Below are 20,942 nucleotides of genomic sequence, written 5' to 3' on the forward strand. Positions count from 1 at the left end.
GTTTGTGGCGTTTTACCACATTTTTTTTCAACATTAGAACGTTTTTACAGCTAAAAAATCTCCTCTAGAAACCCACTAGTCCTGGGGTTTTTTTCCAGCCAAAAAAATGTCCAAGCCAAAAAACGTTCACTACAGTCTATGTATGCATGGACACATAGGATAACATGCTGGGGGGTTTACTGGCTGTAGAAAAAAACGTCAAAAGCCAAAACCAGCCGTTGTAAAAACGTCCAGTGTGAATGAGGGCAAAAGGCTATATTCAGATGGCTGAATAGCAGCGACCAGGGCAGTAGCTGGCAAGAACCAGTAGATTCCTGCTGGCGGTTGTAAATGCTGCCTGCACACACTGTTAGCAGTGGCAGTCAGAGTTGTACTCTATACACATCTATGGCTGGTGCTGCCACCGTTCACATGTAAACACTCATCTGAGCAGTTTTTACATTTTCTGCCTAAAAATGTCCCTATATGACACCCTTAAAATGTAAGTTTGATTCAGGCTTAGGAATAATGTAAACGTACTTACCAGTATTGTAAGGGGACAGCACCAAGTTCTAGGGGCCCGTTCTGACCTCTATAGACTATTGTAGTTTTTTGCAGTAATGCATGTGCATTAACATGTTGTGTTAGGAGGCCACTTCATTATTAATAGGCCTCCAAAACACCTCAATGAACATGCACCACAGTGCATGATACATCTGTGCATTGTGCCTTGGCACCTACTGTACAGTGCATTAGTGTCCCTATTGCAATGAATGGCACAGTGGCTAGAGTCGTGTGTTGATTTACACTGTCTTAACATGCATTACTGCAAATCAATAGACGGGTCCCTAAAATTTACTAATTGCTTTATCTTTTTCATAACTTTCTTTATATTTTCTGTTTCCCTTTTGGATATTTATGTTTCAATTTAGCAGCAGAAATGAAGTGGAAGGGGGTGTTTGGAATGTGAAGAGAACCTACTCATCTTACGCACACCTTAGAGTCTTATAGAGAGTATGTTTTGCTGCCACATTACCCATGTTTTGCAGCCATGTTACCCTGACTACATCACAGACATATTGCTGTAAGAGTCCATGTTTGTGCAGCTTTCGTAATCTGTTTTGTATTATTCTGCAATGTATACATGCTTCTTGCCATTCTGACCCTGTTTTGAGTTATTTAATCTAAATTTGCACATTCCTATTTCCCTATACTGGTTTTCATATCTGCCAAGAAATGGCTGCCTGGTTTTGGGTAGGGATTCATGAAAATGCACTCATCATGCCCCACTCACTTATTAACGCCCACTACATGGTCTGTAAATGCTACATTCTGTCACAGCTTGGGATTTGCCATTATTAGATCTAGAGCCAGAAGCTCATGCAGAGTGGCTTTTCTCTGCTACCCCATGCGGCCCATCAGTGGAATAAACTGCAATTGATTTCAAATACAAAGCTTTGGATTTCACAGGTGGTAAATACATTTCACAACATACTGAAACAGCATATGAAATATCAATATCTCTCTTAGAATGACTACAGATCAGCTGTAGAAATAATTTGTAGATGGTAGTTACTCACCCAGGCATTCCTATTGTCCCAAGTGCCAGGGATTTGGGGATACGGGCAGGCCAGTTTTTCAGCAGAGGACTCAGGTCTTTGCCTTGAGAGATTGAATGAGTAGTCCAGCCAGCATTTGATATGGCATAACTACCAACTGGAAATGCTACGTCTTTGCTTTCCAAAACCCTACAGATATAACACAATATAGTTCAAATGCAAAATATGCATACTTTTATCAGCTCAATGAAAAAAGATTTTGTATAATAATTTTTACCAACAACCTTACTGTATTTTAAAAGATGTGCACTAGGTGGACATACTGTAAGCCCATAACACTTTACTAAAGTTTAGGCAAGGAAGGAAGCAAGTTTTCATCCTAAAGCTATAAGTATCATTTTGACATTTTTGGCTTTTTTTGGTCAGTTCTCATTTCATAAAGGAAAAATCAACAACTTCCATGGGGTGTACTTCCATTTTCATGTGACTTTTATAATGTAAATAACATAAAAAAAATATAGTAAATGTAGATATATCATTAAAGTATGTTATGTTCATTGTTACTAAGAAACATGAAACATCCTATGACTGTTTTTACTAATGGAAAAAGTAATGAAATATGCAGCCAGAAGATAATACTAAACTGTTACCTTGCAACCTGAGTTCCCATCATGATGTCCCCTTCTTTCATCATTCTCTTACTGTATGGCCTGGTACATGGATAAAATTGGTCACGTTTAGGATATCACAAACATGTCCAAGGCAGCTTTACATGTTTTTACACGTACATTTTATTTTTCTATTGATGCAGGTAAGTAAAACAGAAGAATCTTACTGAATACTGTGGTCAATCGTGGTACTTTATCATTCAGGTACTTCTGACATACAAGTCCTATAAGGACCCTTCCCTATGCTGTTCTGTCACTACTTAAATTTAGTATTTTTTCTGCTGGGATGTCCCCAGCCTGAACATTATTTATGATTTCTTAGGCTCTGCAAGTCTTCCTTAACCACTTGCCCTCCAGAGGATTTACCCCCCTTCCTGACCAGGCCATTTTTTGCGTTAGGGCGCTGCGTTACTTTAACTGACAACTACACGGTAATGCAGCGCTGCACCCAAATGAAATTTATGTCCATTTTTTCCCACAAATAGAGCTTTCTTTTGGTGGTATTTGATTGCCTGTGCAGTTTTTATTTTTTTGTGCTGTAAAAAAAAAAAGACCGACAATTTTGAGAAAAAAAAAACAATATTTTTGACTTTTTGCAATTAAACATGTCCAGTGAAAAAAAAATAAAAAAATCAAATTTCGCTATAAATTTAGGCCAAAATGTATTCTGCTACATGTCTTTGCTAAAAAAAAAAGTCCCAATACGTGTAAATTGATTGGTTTACATGAAAGGTATAGCATTTACAAATGGCGGTATAGATACTGGAAATTTATTTTTTTTTGTGCTAGTAATGGCAGCGATCAGCGACTTATAGCGGGACTGCAGTGAGCATTTTGACACTGGCATCCCTAGTGACACCAATACAATGATCAGTGCTAACAAAAAGCACTGACACTGTACTAATGGCACTGGGCAGGAAGGGGTTAACATGTGTGGCGATCAAAGGGCTAACTGTGTGCTGTTTCACAGTAAGCTGTGTCTGTGCATTCAACTGTAAGCACACTGCTTTGTATGTCTCTGCTATGCAGAACCATACAGAGCAGTGTGCTGGAGCTGCCAGGGGAGAGAACTGTATTGTTTACATACAGTTCTCTCCCTCCCATCGGTAATACTGGGTGCTGGCGAGTAATCACTGGCTGGAACCTGGTGAATGACAGCCGAGGCCGCGAATATCGGCACGGGTAGGGCATGCATGCGGCTCGTGTGCGCCCACTACCCGGAAATGCGAAATCATGTATATATACATGTAATTTTGCACATCCCTGCCGCCCTGTAGCAGTATTTCGGTTATAAGGTGATGGGAAAGCGGTTAAAGGATAAGATCATCTTTTAAAAAAAATAATTAATGCAACTTTTTTGCAGGTATAAAATGTGCATTTACTATTTTTTTAGGAGCCTGCAAAGCATTGCATTCACATTTAGGACTCCTGCAGATTGTCAGTGTAATCTGTCTGCTCGTACCTCGTATGGACAGGCAGTTTCACACTGACAGGAAGAATCAATGAACTACCACAGTAATCAACAGTGCCTTGGTAGTTCATTGAGAAGTGCAAGCCAACATCCGCAAGGAATGTGGGTACTTGTAGGTCATTCATTCACAAAGCTCTATGAATAACTGATGCTACCGTGTGGACGGAGCCCTGCACAGCCATGTTTTTTTCAAAAAGTGACAGCTGGAACGGGGAATTTCTCCTCATACTGCTGTCACACCCAAAACAATTGGTGGAACATGTTACATGTTCCCGAAGGTGAAGTTATCCTTTAACTTTAGCCTTTATGACTGTCTAACATATACAGTATTTGTGGCAACAAAAGGGTGGGTTTTAATGATCACATACCAGCCGGTGGGACTGGCTTCCGATCTTGGTCAGTGGTCACATGATCGCCAATCCTTCCCGCTCCCACAGATGCTCAGAACTGTTTAAAGGGACACGGGGGGGGGGGCAGGAAGGGGTTAAGCTGGGTGGCTTGACTGTGTTTCCCTGTTACTGTGAAGGAGGCTTTAGTAACCAGTGTGGGAAGGACAATCATTGCATTATGAATATACAGTATATCTGATTCATCCTCTTTGTCTAGAGGTATGGTTTGGGAAGATAAGCATGTGTCACCTTTCTAGAGTGTTCTGTCTACTCCATGGACTTTTCTGTGGAGAGTATGTGTGTTTAGAGTTCATCTCCACTTGGGCAGCCTGAGGCATGTTCCAGAGGCCCACAATTAAGCTACTTGCTGAGGTAGATATCTAGAGCTGAATGGGCTTGTGAAAATTTTTGCTGAAGATTGTCGCAGAGAGGCTTGGTAGATGCTACTGTATGGACATTGTAAGAAGGATTCACCACCTTAATCAAGGTATCTTAACTGCTATTAGAGCGTCAAGAGACATATTTATTAGAGAGCCATCCACTGCAACCTAAAGTACATCCATTTTTGCAAATTTGAGAAAACCCTACTATATGTTTATGTGTTCCTGTTACATTTGGTAACTATACACAGTTACATCAGATTCTGTGTGCATCAGTTGGTTACAGCCAATCACATGGTACAGGATGTTGTGATTGGCCCAAGTACCATGTGATAGCTGTGGACTAATTACATAGTTAGTCTGGCTGAAAGTCCATACAGTTCAACCATAAAAAAAAAAGTTATAATCCTATACCCACAGTTGATCCAGAGGAAGGCAAAAAACCCAACAAAGCATGATCCAATTTGCTCCTGCTAGGAAAGAAATTCCTTCCTTATCCCCCAAGAGGCAATCGGATATTCCCTGGATCAACTTTACCTATAAATGTTAGTATCCAGTTATATTTTGTGTATCTAACAAAGAATCCAGGCCTTTTTTGAAGCAATTCACTGAGCTGGCCAGAACCAACTCTTGAGGGAGTCTACTCCACATTTTCACAGCTCTCACTGTGAAGAAACCTTCCCATGTTTGGAGATTACATTTCTTTTCCTTCAGACGTAAAGAGTGCCCCCTTGTACTCTGTGATGACCTCAGTGTGAATAGCTCTACACCAAGTTCATTATATAAACCACTGATGTATTTATACATGTTGATCATATCCCCCCTTAATCTCCTCTTCTCAAGAGAGAATAAATTCAGTTCCTCTAATCTTTCCTCATAGCTGAGCTCCTCCATGCCTCGTGTCAGTTTGGTTGCCCTTCTCTGTATTTTCTCCAGTTCCCCAATGTTCTTTTTGTGAATTGGTGCCCAAAACTGAACTGCATATTCCAGATGAGGTATTAGTAATTATTTGTACAGGGGTAATATGATATCTCTCTCTCTGGAGTCTATACCTCTTTTAATACAAGAGAGGATTTTGCTTGCTTTTAGAAGCCGCAGCTTAGCATTGCATGCCATTAAGCTTGTGATCTACCAGAACTCCCAGATCCTTCTATAATTACACATCACTATAGAAAGCACAGCTGTTATTAATATTTATTCATAACAGCTTTGTTGACATTGTGATCATGTGATCGTAGAGCAGTCGCATGATCCCCCGACTGCTATCGGGGTACCAGTTCCTGGTACCCCGATACGACTGAGGCAGGGTACCAGGAACTGACGGTTACAGGATCGGCGCACTGTGCATTCCAGTGTGCACTACAGAGCACATGTGCCAAGCAATGTAATTTCACGTTGCTGAGCCTGGCTGTGCTGCTCGTCAAAAGTAAAATTACTATTGGTGGGCGGCAAGTGGTTAAGAAAGCCTGTGACTACTCATACAGGGCCATAGATCTGCCTGGCTGCCTTACTAAGAGGATGCTCTTACACAGGCTACCACTGCTACTTCAGAATACCAGTCTTAGTTCCATGCAATGTTTGGGCATCCTGCACCTCTAAACCCTATCTCCTAGAACTGAGTTCAGCAATAAAAACTAAAAATACTAAAGCTATTGGCACCTTATTTATTGTTCACCTCACCATACACCATGGACCAGAACCTGAAATTGAAATGTTAGCCTGCCACACTACTTAGGGGGTTATTCCACATGATCACTCCAAAGGAAGAAGTACTATAATCCCTCATCACTATCCACTTAATGGATGTAACTGGGATAATTTACTATAGGCATAGAGGCTGAATATTTCCCAAAGTAAATGCTAGTAAACAAGGTGACAACAGTTTCCAGTATGCTGAACAGCTTCTACTTTATTAGGAAATCAATCATGATGATGAATAGGCATATCTGACTGATGTTTGTTCAAACTCCTACTAAATCTCTGATTATTTCAGGTGTTTAATAATAACTTTGAGCAATGACTGTTACTGTAATATTTGATTTTTTTTCTCCTGCCCATTCAACATACACGTTATCCACAGTTTTCCTCTGTATGAGGATTGTCTAGGTAGGTTGAGGAATGACAACAGATTCTGACAAGCACAATAAGCAGGAAAGATCAATGGAAGAACTTTACAACCACTGACACCAGCCTGCTGTCATCTCAAGACTTTTGGGTAGAGTTTCTCAGTTGGCAGATAACTGAATCCTTTGTTAATACACTTAATCATAGAAGAATTAAATAATTTCATACCTCATGTATGGGTCCACACTAAAACACTCAGCTTCCAACAAAACCTCTGTAGAGTGAAAATACATTCAATTAGTTGGCAACATACTGTACAACACTGACATATACAGTATAACATTACATAGACAGTATAGCATTGTACAAACCACAAAAAAAGTGTGTAATTTAATTTACGTACATCCTTTTCGCATAATATGCTTTACAGGATATTAGTTGTACATATATATATTCAAATATTTGTGCATTAGAGATGAACTTCTGCTGGTGTTATGCCATCATAAAGCATCTGTTTGCTTCAAAGACTTAGTTAAAGTTATACCAAAGGTTCACGTTTAAAAAAAAACCAAACAAACATGGTATACTTACCTGCTCTGTGCAGTGGTTTTGCACAGAGCAGCCCCAGGTGCCCCAGCAATCCTCCTGGCTCCTCCCCCCTGCTGAGTTCACTCACTCGTGTGTGCTCGCTCCTGAGCCACCTCTGGGTGTGGCCCCGCCCCCAGCTCTCTCCTCAGTGGCTGTGATTGACAGTAGCAGGAGCCAATGGCTACTGTGTCCAAGCCAATGAGAAGGGAGAGACTCGGGAGAACTGCTCCTCTCGTGCACAGGGCTGGATCATGATCAGACTCAGGTAAGTATTAGAGGGGGCTAAGAGGAGAGCTGAACACTGAATGTTTTTTACCTTCATGCATAGAATGCATGAAGGTAAAAAAACACTTTAAATTAACCGCTTCCTGCCCCACTATAGCAGAAATACTGCTACAGGGTAGCACGGTTGCGCAACATCAAGTATATATACGTGATTTTGCAGTTCCGGGTAAGGGGCGGGCGCAATCTGCGTGCACGCCCTACCTGTACCATTCATGTATCAGTATTTTTACCATTCATGATACCATTCATGTATCAGTATTTTTTTGTAGCAAAGACATGTAGCAGAATACATTTTGACAAAATTTGAGATGAAATTTGATTTTTAAAATTTTTTATTAGGCAAGTTTAATAGCAAAAAGTCAAAAATATTGTTCCGCATAAGGGTCACGCCCAACCCTGGCCACCGCTGAACGCCGCCATTACCAGTGAAAAAAAAAATCCCAGTATCTATACCGCCATTTGTAAATGCTATAACTTTCACATAAACCAATTAATTTACACGTATTGGGACTTTTATTTAGCAAAGACTTGTAGCAGAATACATTTTGGCCTAAATTTATGATGAAATTTGATTTTTAAAAAAAATTTTATTAGACATGTTTAATAGCAAAAAGTGAAAAATATTTTTTTCTCTTAATTGTCGGTCTTTTTTTGTTTATAGCTCAAAAAATAAGAAATGCACAGGCGATCAAATACCACTGAAAGAAAGCTCTATTTGTGGGGAAAAATGGACGCAAATTTCCTTTGGATGCAGCGTTGCACCGCCCAATTGTCAGTTAAAATAATGCAGCGCCGTAACACAAAAATGGCCTGGTCAGGAAGGGGGATAAATCATCTGGAGGGTAAGTGGTTAAAGGAGTTTTACATCTAACAGCAGTCATAACATGCATATTTATTTATTACAGGTACCGTACTTATATAGCGCCGTCAATTTACGCAGCGCTTTACATATATATATATATATATATATATATATATATATATTACATTCACATCAGTCCCTAACCCTCAAGGGGTGTATAATCTAAGGTCCCTAACTTACATACATACATACAAATACTGGGGCCAATTTAGACAGGAGCCAATTAACCTACCAACATGTCTTTGGAGTATGGGAAGAAACCGGAGTACCCGGAGGAAACCCACGCAGGCACAGGGAGAACATGCAAACTCCAGGCAGGTGATGCCGTGGTTGGGATTCGAACCAACGACCCTAGTACTGCCAGGCGTATGTGTATATAGTATAATAGAATGTAAAAAGTGCAGTAACTCATAACAACCATTGAGATTTCATCTATTTTTAAGTAAAAAATGTCAGAAAGCTTGTTGCTAAGGTTTAATGGGATGCTGGCCTTTGCAACCTGCTTTTGCCTTTTTAAATAAGCCTGACAGATATGCAGTCTATGGTATAATCCTGCAATATAAGAAAAACATACAGACCTACCTCCATTTTTTAACTTTTGCAATTGAGTTTCTACTAATTTGAAGTCAGACAGTTTGGGTGCACCCTCGAAGTGCTTCACCAGGGTCCATGAACGAGCAAGCACCATTCTGTGGAGACTGCAAGACAGCAAAACCAGGTAAAATCACACTCAAGTGCACGGCGTCCACACTGTCCCAGCAAGGAGGTGGTTCCATCTAAATACCTGTGCAGCTTTATTGGCTGCATGAACAATGCCCTGTGCCACACCAAGATGTCCTGCCAAAAAATCATATTCGTGTTTGTATTTTCATGGGGCTGCTCAGGCTCTCTGTTATATTCTGGGCAAATATTTGTCTTATATACATAATGACTCAAACATCTGCAAACTAGCATTTCACAAAGGATGACTAAGCAAATGACATATAATGAACTGTTTTTGGTATGCAGTTGTTCTTGCCATAGCTCGCAAAATACAGAAAATATCCACCAGAAAATGTCTTTATGATGTACACATATCAGTAATTATAATTTACTTATACTTTAAGATGTGTATCTAATACAGACTCAAGTAGTTATTAAGCAGTATAATTTTCCTTGATCTTGTCAGTTCACAATTAAGCAAGTGAGTTCCGGTGTTGGGCCAACAACACTCCTCTATCCATTCAAACTGAGAATGCATTAGCAGTGTACGCACCTGGCAGCTTTCTCTTTTCGATCATAATGGCACAGGCTCCTTCTCTGCTCCCTGCCTTTACACTTTGCTCCTCAGATTGTAACTGTTCACCAAATGCAAACAAGGGAGACAGTTTTTATAGAGAAAATAGAGAAAAGGCCTGAAATGCATTGAAAACATGCATAAAAAACACACGTTACGTTTTTGATGTGTTTTGTGTTTTTAATCTGCCCAGCAAGGAGCTGGCCAAAAATAAAAAACATTCAAAAAATGCAAAACATATAAAAAAAATGCATCAAAAACATGCATGCAAAAATGCACTGCAAAAAAAGCACAACAAAATGGATAAAACACAAACTGCATTGGTGTGAACCAGGCCTGAAATGCATTGAAAATGCAGCAAAAACGATTCAAAAGCACACGTGTTATGTTTTTGATGCTTTTTGTGTTTTTAATCTGCCCAACAACAAGTTGACAAAAAAAAAAGAATGCAAAATGCATTAGAAAACATAAAAAATGCGAATGCAAAAACGCAAAATGCACTGCAAAAATCACTGTAACATGGACAAAATGCAAACTGCATTGGTGTGGACCAGACTTGAAATGCATTGAAACCACAGCAAAAGCGCATCAAAAACACACACGTGCTGCCATTTGTTGAGTCACATGACCTATGAAAAATGCACCCTAAACGTGGTAAAATCGCTGCACAATTGTGGGTAAAATCACAGCAAAATTGCGAGTACAATCATGGCAAAATCACAGGTAAAATTGCAGGAAAATTCCAGGCAAAATCGTGAGTAAAATTGTGGCAAAATCAGGGGTGAAAAATGCTGCAAAATTGCAGGCAAAATTGTGGCAAAATCTTGGGTAAAATGGCAGCAAAATCGCTGGCAAAATCGCGTTTTCGGTGGTCATTATCAGAATCTTTTTCTTATGGGCAAAATGGAGATAAGGAGGAGGAGGTGCGGAGACTCCTAGCTAAAGCTATGAAAGTGTCCTGAGCTGTCATTCTTAGATCACTGCCTGGGTGGGAGTCAGACTCCGTCCACTACAGTGAGCAGGGAGGAAATACATCACCTTCCCACATCAGCTTCCTGGAGAAAGAACTACAGAGGGGATGTGCCAAGACCAGTGTGGCTGGGGGAATAGGAGGCATAGCAGATGCTAGTCTTACAAACAGGAAACCACAGGGGATTAACAGTTTGATTTTAAAATCATCAGCTTGTTTCAGAGAACTAATGAGTGAACCAGAAGATGGAAGACATACAGTATGCAGTGAAGGTAGGAGATCAGCAGCAAGGACATAGAAAAAGTTTTTGCCCTGAGTTCTGGTTTAACCCTACTGAGCAATCGGGAGTCAAATGTAAACTATGGACAAAATCAACCTTTCTCATTTGTTTGGTCTTCTGGAGAACACATCTGGCAACATCTGTCTGCGGCATAACTACTGCTTGAGAAAAAAATGGCAGGTGACAGGATGACTTTCTTGTGCCTTGCTGCTATTTCTCACTAATGCCATGGCGTGAGCTTTGAAGGCTAAACCACCAGATATACTGCAACCAGGGGTGGACTGACCATTTGGAAACTCGGGCACTGCCCGAGGGCCCGGGGTCAGTAGGGGGCCCCATGAGATGCCCCTGGTACCTTTTTCATAGGCTTTTTTGAGTTTGGGCAAGGTCACAGGGGCCCCATGGTCCCCTATTGCCCGGGGGCCCCATAAGTTGTCAGTCCGCCCCTGACTGCAACCTTGTCTGTTTATTACGATTTCTATTCTTTCGTCCAATTTTCCTACCTCTAAACAGCTGTTTCTCTTTAAGGTGTTCAGTTTGGGTAAACCAACATAATACGTAATTGATCATTAGCTGTTTGTTATATTTGCTTCGTTAAACACTGAGTTATATACTCACAAGGAGCACACAATTTTTTTTACTGAAAAATTGTCTATTACTATATTAGTTTCTTTCTAGAAAAAGTATGTAAACCCTAACAGTGTAAAAATGTACAGAAAATGGAAAAGAATGGGTTTTCGATTATACTTTACCAGTGTTGTGGAAAGCTAACACAATATTACATAAAAATATCCATGTTATTATTCAGAATAATAAAATTCAGTAGGAAAATACTTCATCACATATGTTTTAGACCAATGGTCTCCAAACTGTGGCCGAGGGGCTGGATGCCGCCCTTTACTTGCTGTTTTCCAGCCCTTGGGGCACTATTCCATCCACTAACACAAACAAAAGGGCATGTGTCCTCCTACTGTCACCAACGATGGGGTACTATTCCTACCACTGACATCAATGATGGGGCATTGTTTACTCCCACTGACACAAGGACATTTTCTACACCCACTGGCCTCAGTCAGCCCCCCACATCTGAAGGACAGTATATTGGCCCTTTGTTTAGAAAGTTTGGAGACCCCTGGTCTAGGGCATGGGATATCCCAATATGCTAAGCCAGTGGTCTCCAAACTGTGGCCTGGGGACCGGATGCGGCCCTTTGCATAATTTTATCTGGCCCTTGGGGTTCTATTTCTCCCATTATAACCAACAATGGTGCTCTATTACTTCCCCTAATACCAAAGATGGGGCTCTGTTTACTACCACTCACACCGGGACAATTTTTACTCCCACTGGCCACAGTCTGGCCTCCCCAAAGCCCAAAGAACAGTAAAGTGGCCCTTTGCTTAAAATGTTTGGAGACCCCTGTTTTAGATATAAGAGCTTCTTGTCTATGTGTTTCGCGGTTTCTTACTGCTTCTTTAGGACATTGTTTTGAAGCAGTTTACATGACAGACAAAGTAGGAAAATATATATTCCATCTGAAAATACAATATAACATAAGTATAAACTAGTGATGGGCTGCATGTTCGAGACAAACATAAGTTCGACTCGAACATGGGCCATTTTTGTGTTTGTTGAACACATAAACGGTATGGGTGTTCAGAGGTCAGGTGCAATGCTTTCACCAATCACAGGGCATGATGACGTAACACGGGGGTGGGGTGATCCTGCCCCCTTGTGACATCATCACCCTATTTAAGAACTGTCATCACGGTGCAGCTGTGAGGGCAGAGCGGATATTTCTTTTTCCTTTTTTTGGGTAGCGGCGGGCATCGTGATTGATGTTGGATCTACTTCAGGCGATATTTTTTTTATTTTTAATAAAGGACTTGTCAAAGACTGTCTACTGTCTTTTTTTACACTACACTTTTTTTGTATTGTGTATGGGTAGCGGTACCGCATGCACATTCACATGGGGGGGGGGCAGGATCTGGGGGACCCCTTGTTAAAAGGGGCTTCCAGATTCCGATAAGCCCCCCATCCACAGACCCCCACAACCACCGGCCAGGGTTGACAAGGTGCTTTGGGGGGGAGCTCCCCTTCCTCAAAGCACCCCCCTATGTTGAGGGCATATGGCCTGGTATGGTTCAGGAGGGGGGCCGCTCACTCATTCCCCCTCCTTTTCTGACCTGCTGGGCTGCATGCTCAGATAAGGGTCTGGTATGGATTTTTGGGGGGACCCCTATGCCTTTTTTTAAAAAAAATTTGGCATGGGGGGTTCCCATCAAAATCCATACTAGACCCGAAGGGCTTAGTATGGATGGGAGGGGGGACCCTATGTCATTTTTTAAATTGTCGGGCAATGCCGACAATTCGTTTGACATTCGGCTGTCAGCAGGGAATTCCGCTAACAGCTGAAACATGAATGAATGTTTCACTACTAAAATACCGCATGACTCATGTGGTATTTTAGTAACTGAGCAGTATCTTACCGCATACTCAGATGAGGTAATATACCTCTCAGTAAACTATCCCTGTTCGAAGTTTGCGGTCAAACTTTCGGTAACTTCAAATATTTGACCGCGAACTGAACAGGGGGGTGTTCAGCCCATCACTAGTATAAACACAGGTCTGGCAAAAAGAAAAAAAAAACCTTAATGGTGAACTTCACATTTCTTCATTGCTCACTGAGACATTCAGCTTGATGATATCTGAGCAATGAAAAGTTATATTGCCGCCTTCAAGAGAAATGGACACCAGGACCATTCTTATATGCCTCTTTGCACCTTAATGCAAAGGCTAGTTGTAGGTTGAGGCAGTTGCCACTTTTTTTGCTTGGAATGCTACATCTGCATCATGGAATGTGCGACAGGAACTTCCCCAGAAGCAGCTGTGTGGCCAGGGTCACATCGCCAGTGTCTCACCCAACCAAGAAGCAGGAAAAGAGAATTTGTACGTAAAAGCAAAAAATGTTTGTTTAACTAATGAAGGTAAGATTATTTCATATCAGCATGAAGAGTTGTATACTGATGTAATTTTTAGTGAAAGAAGGGGGGTCCTCTTTAATGTTTGCTGCTGCCTGCTCTTCTCCTCTTGTTCCTGGAGAGAGACTCACAGAAAAATGCCAATGAGGACTGAAGAGGGATTGAATGACCAATTATAACAGTAATGGTCAAGAGGATCAAAAGAAGAGAAGAAATCAATTTGCTTTGGATTTGGTTATGTGGACTTTATATGGACTGTATTGGGATTTTATATGATTATTAACAAATTATGCTATGATTGCTAAATATATGTGAGCAATTTTGTTTTCTTTTCTTTCGTTTTTTTTTTTCATGATTCTTGTATTGTTTGGCATTATATGGTATATTATGTAAATTCTTTATAGCGCTGCTCATTTCCTTTACACAACTATAGAGGACACTGCCTGAGGCTGAAATCAAGTTAAATACAGGTATTTTCATTAGCTGCATTTAAAAACACAATTAATGGTTTTATAATAAGATATAGTGGTGTTGCGCTTAGGATTAGATATTCGTGCAACTTTGATAAATATATGCTGCAGTCCTAATTTGTGAACCAATAACACAAAGACAAACAAAATACCATGTGAACCGCACATAAATTAAGTGCATTCAATTTGCAAATACATGAGTAATATTACTTCACATATGCAAAGTGAATAATTGTAACATTCAGTCCGAATACGGAAAAATAAAGTGCCCAGTTGTTGAATACTAATTGGTGAACTTTGTGCAAAAATGACAGGTGCTCCTCTGTGCTCAATCGGTGCCCAACGTGGATGTGCACTCACCGTTAGCCGTGGACCACCTATCTCTAGGTTGGTCTTAAGCGCCTGGTTAGGGACTAGCCCAATGCGTGATGGTAAGAATGGCACCAATATTCATTCCTGGGAATCATGCGATCTGGCTGATAGTAACCAATAGGATGATGACCAGCATGGATATAAATGACAGTGAAGTTTCAGCCTTTTTAAACTTTCTTCTCTCCTTCCAGGTAGTAAACCAAGTTTCAGCATGTAAACAGAAACAAAAGCAAACATCCCATAGTGTAAAACCATCATTCCCAGGAATGAATATTGGTGCCATTCTTACCATCATGCATTGGTCCCTAACCAGGCACTTAAGACCAACCTAGAGATAGGTGGTCCACGGCTAACAGTGAGTGCACATCCATGTGGGGCACCAATTGAGCACAGAGGAGCACCTGTCATTTTTGCATGAAGTTCACCCATTAGTATTCAATACCTGGGCACGTTATTTTTCCGTATTGGGACTGAATGTTACAATTATTCATTTTGCATATGTAAAATAATATTACTCATGTATTGTCAAATTTAATGCACTTAATTTATGTGCGGTTCACATGGTATTTTGTTTTTTTTTTAATGGTTTTATAATAACTGCACAAGGCCTCATTCATATGAGTAATAATGCCAGTATAACCAAGATAGATCATGTTTTTCAGCGTGCAGGCAGCCTTTTGAAGTCTATTAGTGGTCACCGAAACCTGGATCCAAGCCACTGACTCCACCTCCCCTTGCGGCACTCTCCTATGGAGGCCTCGCCTGGACCCACTCACCCAGACCGAACGGTCGTAGAGGCGGTGGGGTCGGCATGCTTCTGTCACCGCTGAGCACCTTCCAGGTCCTCCCAAACCCCCCCCTCTCTATCCTTCTCCTCCTTCGAGGCCCACTGCATCCGGCTCTTCTCTCCCACTCCTCTAAGGATTGCAGTAATCTATCGGCCTCCTGGACCCGTATCCCGCTTCCTCGAGGACTTTTCCGCCTGGCTACCCTTCTTCCTCTCCTCTGAGCTACCCACCATCATCCTTAGTGACTTCAATATCCCTATCAACGTCAACAACCCGACTACATCCCAACTCCTCCACTTAACCTCTTCTTTCGCACTCACACAGTGCACACAGTCCTCCACCCACACTGACGGGAACACCCTGGACCTCGTTTTCTCTCATCTCTGCACCCTCCACAACTTCACTAACCCCCCCCCCCCTTCCCTCTCACTGACCACAACCTCATTACGTTCTCCGTCTCCCCATCCTCTAACTCCCTCCCCCCAAAACATCAAACCATCACCAGCCGCAACCTCCGCAACCTGAACCCGGCCCCTCTCCACTCGGCAGTTGACCGTCTGTACGACAGTATCCTTCCACTGTCATGCCCTGACCTGGCCACTACTGCGTACAACGACTCGCTGTCAGCTGCCCTAGACTCCTTAGCACCCCTAACCATACGTAGCATTAGACCCCGACCGCTTCAACCCTGGCAGAACGACCACACTAAAAATCGCAGTCATGCGCTGGAGCGATTATGGCGCAAAACCAGATCCCCTCAAGCGTTCTCCCTCTACAAATCCGCCTTCCTCACCTACACCTCCTCCCTCCACGCCGCCAAGCAAGCCTACTCGTAACCCTCATTAACACCCTCTCCTCCTGTCCTCGCCAGCTCTTCTCCACTTCTCCTACTCTCTCCCCCCCCCACCCTAACCCAGTACCTCACTCACCGCCCACGAGATTGCCAATCACTTCCAAAACAAGATTGATGCAATCCGTAAGGACATTGCCAATACTCAATCTACCTCCCCACCTAGCCTCCCTCCCACAATTACCCCATCAACTCTCTCCTCCTCTGACCTCGCAACCACCCTGCTCCCCACCACACCTAACATCCCGCACACTATAACCTCCCCAACACTCAGCTCCTGCAGCCCTGCTACCACTGAGGAGATCACTAAGGTCTTCTCAGAAGCCTGCCTCACCACTTGCCCCCTTGACCCTGTCCCCACACAACTCCTCCGGTCACCCTCCTCCATCCTACACTCCCTCACTCACATCTTCAATCTCTCCCTCTCTACTGGCGTATTCCCCTCCCCCCTAAAGCACGTGCACATCACCCCCATACTCAAAAAACCTTCCCTGGACCCCACCGACCTGAACAACCTTAGACCCATCTCCCTGCTGCCATTCACATCCAAGCTCCTTGAGCGCTTACTCTACAATCGCCTAAGCTCCCACCTCACTGACAACTCACTGACAACAACCTCCTCGATCCTCTACAGTCTGGCTTCCATCCCCTACACTCCACCGAAACTGCCCTACTCAAAATCACTAATGACCTGCTAACCGCCAAAGCTAATGGCCACTATTCAGTCCTACTACTCCTCGACCTCTCCACGGCCTTCGACACAGTTGACCACCCCCTTCTCCTTAATAAACTACACTTCCTTGGCATCAGAGACTCTGCTCTCTCCTGGCTTTCCTCCTATCTATCCCAACGCTCCTTCGGCGTTACCTATAACTAGAGATGAGCGAATCGAAGTATCCGAAGTGGAATTCGAGTCGAATATCGGAAAAATTTCGATTCGTGCCGAATCCGAAAAACAGCCTAATTCGGACGCGCGAATCGAAATTTTTCCGAAAATGGCGGCTGACATGTGCGGCGACGGAGCGGGGATGTCGGGGAAGGCGCGCAGACAAGGCGCGCTGCCCCATAATGCATTCCTCAACGACATGTGATCGCATCAGCCAATCAGCAGCCAGCCAGCCAGCACTGTGTAATGGTCGAGGTATATATAGCGGCCATTTTGGAAATCTTCATTTGCCTGCAGTCATTGAACAGAGGCAGACCGCTCTGTACTAGGGACAGGGACAGAGTTAGGGCCACAGAAACGAGAATTGGGGACAGAGAGAAGTTACTTAGGGACAGAGAACCATTACTCAGGGACACAGACTTGTTAATGAGGGCCACAGAATCGTTATTTAGGGACAAAGAAACGCTAGTTAGGGCCACAGAATTCATACTCAGGGACAGACAGAATTGTTACTCAGTGCCAGAGAATTGTTACTTAGGGCCACAGAAACGTTATTAGGGCCACAGAATTTTTACTCAGGGACAGACAGAATTGTTACTGAGTGCCAGAGAATTGTTACTCAGGGACAGACAGAATTGTTACTGAGTGCCAGAGAATTCTTACTCAGGGCCACAGAATTCATTCTCAGGGACAGACAGAATTGTTACTCAGGGACAGACAGAATTGTTACTGAGTGCCAGAGAATTGTTACTCAGGGACAGACAGAATTGTTACTGAGTGCCAGAGAATTGTTACTCAGGGACAGACAGAATTGTTACTGAGTGCCAGAGAATTGTTACTCAGGGACAGACAGAATTGTTACTGAGTGCCAGAGAATTGTTACTCTCACAGACACAAAATTGTTACTTGCACAGACACAGAATTGTTACTTGCACAGACACACAATTGTTACTCAGGGCCACAGAATTCATACTCAGGGACAGACAGAATTGTTACTGAGTGCCAGAGAATTCTTACTCAGGGCCACAGAATTCATACTCAGGGACAGACAGAATTGTTACTCAGGGACAGACAGAATTGTTACTGAGTGCCAGAGAATTGTTACTCAGGGACAGACAGAATTGTTACTGAGTGCCAGAGAATTCTTACTCAGGGACAGACAGAATTGTTACTGAGTGCCAGAGAATTGTTACTCTCACAGACACAAAATTGTTACTTGCACAGACACAGAATTGTTACTCGCACAGAGACAGAATTGTTACTCAGGGCCACAGAATTCATACTCAGGGACAGACAGAATTGTTACTGAGTGCCAGAGAATTGTTACTCAGGGACAGACAGAATTGTTACTGAGTGCCAGAGAATTGTTACTCTCACAGACACAAAATTGTTACTTGCACAGACACAGAATTGTTACTTGCACAGACACACAATTGTTACTCAGGGCCACAGAATTCATACTCAGGGACAGACAGAATTGTTACTGAGTGCCAGAGAATTCTTACTCAGGGCCACAGAATTCATACTCAGGGACAGACAGAATTGTTACTCAGGGACAGACAGAATTGTTACTGAGTGCCAGAGAATTGTTACTCAGGGACAGACAGAATTGTTACTGAGTGCCAGAGAATTGTTACTCTCACAGACACAAAATTGTTACTTGCACAGACACAGAATTGTTACTTGCACAGACACACAATTGTTACTCAGGGCCACAGAATTCATACTCAGGGACAGACAGAATTGTTACTGAGTGCCAGAGAATTGTTACTCAGGGACAGACAGAATTGTTACTGAGTGCCAGAGAATTGTTACTCTCACAGACACAAAATTGTTACTTGCACAGACACAGAATTGTTACTCGCACAGAGACAGAATTGTTACTCAGGGCCACAGAATTCATACTCAGGGACAGACAGAATTGTTACTGAGTGCCAGAGAATTGTTACTCAGGGAAGACAGAATTGTTACTGAGTGCCAGAGAATTGTTACTCAGGGACAGACAGAATTGTTACTGAGTGCCAGAGAATTGTTACTCTCACAGACACAAAATTGTTACTTGCACAGACACAGAATTGTTACTCGCACAGAGACAGAATTGTTACTCAGGGCCACAGAATTCATACTCAGGGACAGACAGAATTGTTACTGAGTGCCAGAGAATTGTTACTCAGGGACAGACAGAATTGTTACTGAGTGCCAGAGAATTGTTACTCTCACAGACACAAAATTGTTACTTGCACAGACACAGAATTGTTACTTGCACAGACACACAATTGTTACTGAGTGCCAGAGAATTGTTACTCAGGGACAGACAGAATTGTTACTGAGTGCCAGAGAATTGTTACTCAGGGACAGACAGAATTGTTACTGAGTGCCAGAGAATTGTTACTCGCACAGACACAAAATTGTTACTTGCACAGACACAAAATTGTTACTTGCACAGACACAGAATTGTTACTCGCGCAGACACAGAATTGTTACTCAGGGCCACAGAATTCATACTCAGGGACAGACAGAATTGTTACTGAGTGCCAGAGAATTGTTACTCAGGGACAGACAGAATTGTTACTGAGTGCCAGAGAATTGTTACTCAGGGACAGACAGAATTGTTACTGAGTGCCAGAGAATTGTTACTCAGGGACAGACAGAATTGTTACTGAGTGCCAGAGAATTGTTACTCGCACAGACACAAAATTGTTACTTGCACAGACACAGAATTGTTACTCGCACAGACACAGAATTGTTACTCGCACAGACACAGAATTGTTACTCAGGGCCACAGAATTCATACTCAGGGACAGACAGAATTGTTACTGAGTGCCAGAGAATTGTTACTCAGGGACACCTAATCGTTGAATTAAATAGTATGTCAGACAACATGCAGAGGAGTGGCAGAGGAGGCAATGTTTTAGGAGCGAGCAGACGTGGCAGCAGAGGAAGGGGTCGAGGCAGCAGTATTCGCAGCCAGAGGCCAGTGCTCCCGGTGTCATCCAGCGGTCGTGTCTCCACCGACAACCCTGCCGTCATTGATTGGTTGGCTCGGTCGTCTTCCTCTTCCCAGGTCACCTCTGACACCTACAGCCAACGGTCGGTGGGTACGTCAGACACAACCGTTAGTTGGCATGGCCCGGGACCAAGCCCACTGAAATCACGTGTCCTCTACCTGCCCCTGTCCTTTGCTGTTCCCTCACCAAGCGAAGTATCGCATGCTGTGGGCTCAGCCCCACTGTACAGTGAGGAAGAGCTAACAGAGGGCGGTCAGGAACGGGGGGAGACATCGGCCTTTTCAGCAGCCAAGCGAACAAGTACTGGCGAGGAGAGTGGCTCGGTAGCCGGTCTAGAGACAGGTCTGTCTCCTGACCCAGACGCAGCCGAGGGGGCTAGTAGTGAGGCGGAGACCCTACTTGATGATGAGGAGGTTGATCGCACTTGGCAGCCTCGTCGTCATCAGGCAATTTCTTCCGCATCATCAGGAGAAGAGGGTGGCAGCTTGGCAGCGAGCAAAACAGTCGGTGGGTTGCCCAGGAGACAGCAGCAGGGTCGCATCAGTGTCAGTGGAGCCAAACGTCCACGGAGTAGAGCACCAGCTCCACTGCAGCCTACCACCACGGCCAGTAGTGGTGCCGGTGCGCACGGAGGAAGTAGCAGTCAGCCAGTGAAGAGTAGCGGGGGCAAAGTTTCCTACTCGGTGGTGTGGCAATTTTTCCTCAAGCCGCCCGAGGAAGTAAATGTAGCCGTATGTCGACTATGTGGCCAGAAATGCAAGCGTGGCCAGGGGGCCCATGTTGGGACTACAGCGTTGCGTCAGCATATGCAGCGTCACC

At 43.1% G+C, this 20,942-nt stretch overlaps 1 protein-coding gene across 1 annotated transcript in view; it reads right to left on the reverse strand.

Moving 5' to 3' along the window:
- Positions 1 to 20,942, reverse strand: part of LOC149473682 (prostaglandin reductase 1-like) — a 65,622-nt gene that overhangs the window by 26,049 nt on the left and 18,631 nt on the right. Inside the window, exons 2-5 of the mRNA XM_089674748.1 lie at positions 8,828 to 8,943; positions 6,739 to 6,784; positions 2,189 to 2,248; positions 1,560 to 1,727 (exon numbers count right to left, since the gene is read on the reverse strand). Of these exons, the coding sequence (XP_089530874.1) occupies positions 1,560 to 1,727; positions 2,189 to 2,248; positions 6,739 to 6,784; positions 8,828 to 8,943 (390 nt within the window). The remainder of the gene's footprint in view (positions 1 to 1,559; positions 1,728 to 2,188; positions 2,249 to 6,738; positions 6,785 to 8,827; positions 8,944 to 20,942) is intronic.

This window comes from Staurois parvus, unplaced genomic scaffold (assembly GCF_062004578.1).
Source record: "Staurois parvus isolate SC_StPar_1 unplaced genomic scaffold, SC_StPar_1.0 ptg000012l, whole genome shotgun sequence".
NCBI lineage: Eukaryota > Metazoa > Chordata > Amphibia > Anura > Ranidae > Staurois > Staurois parvus.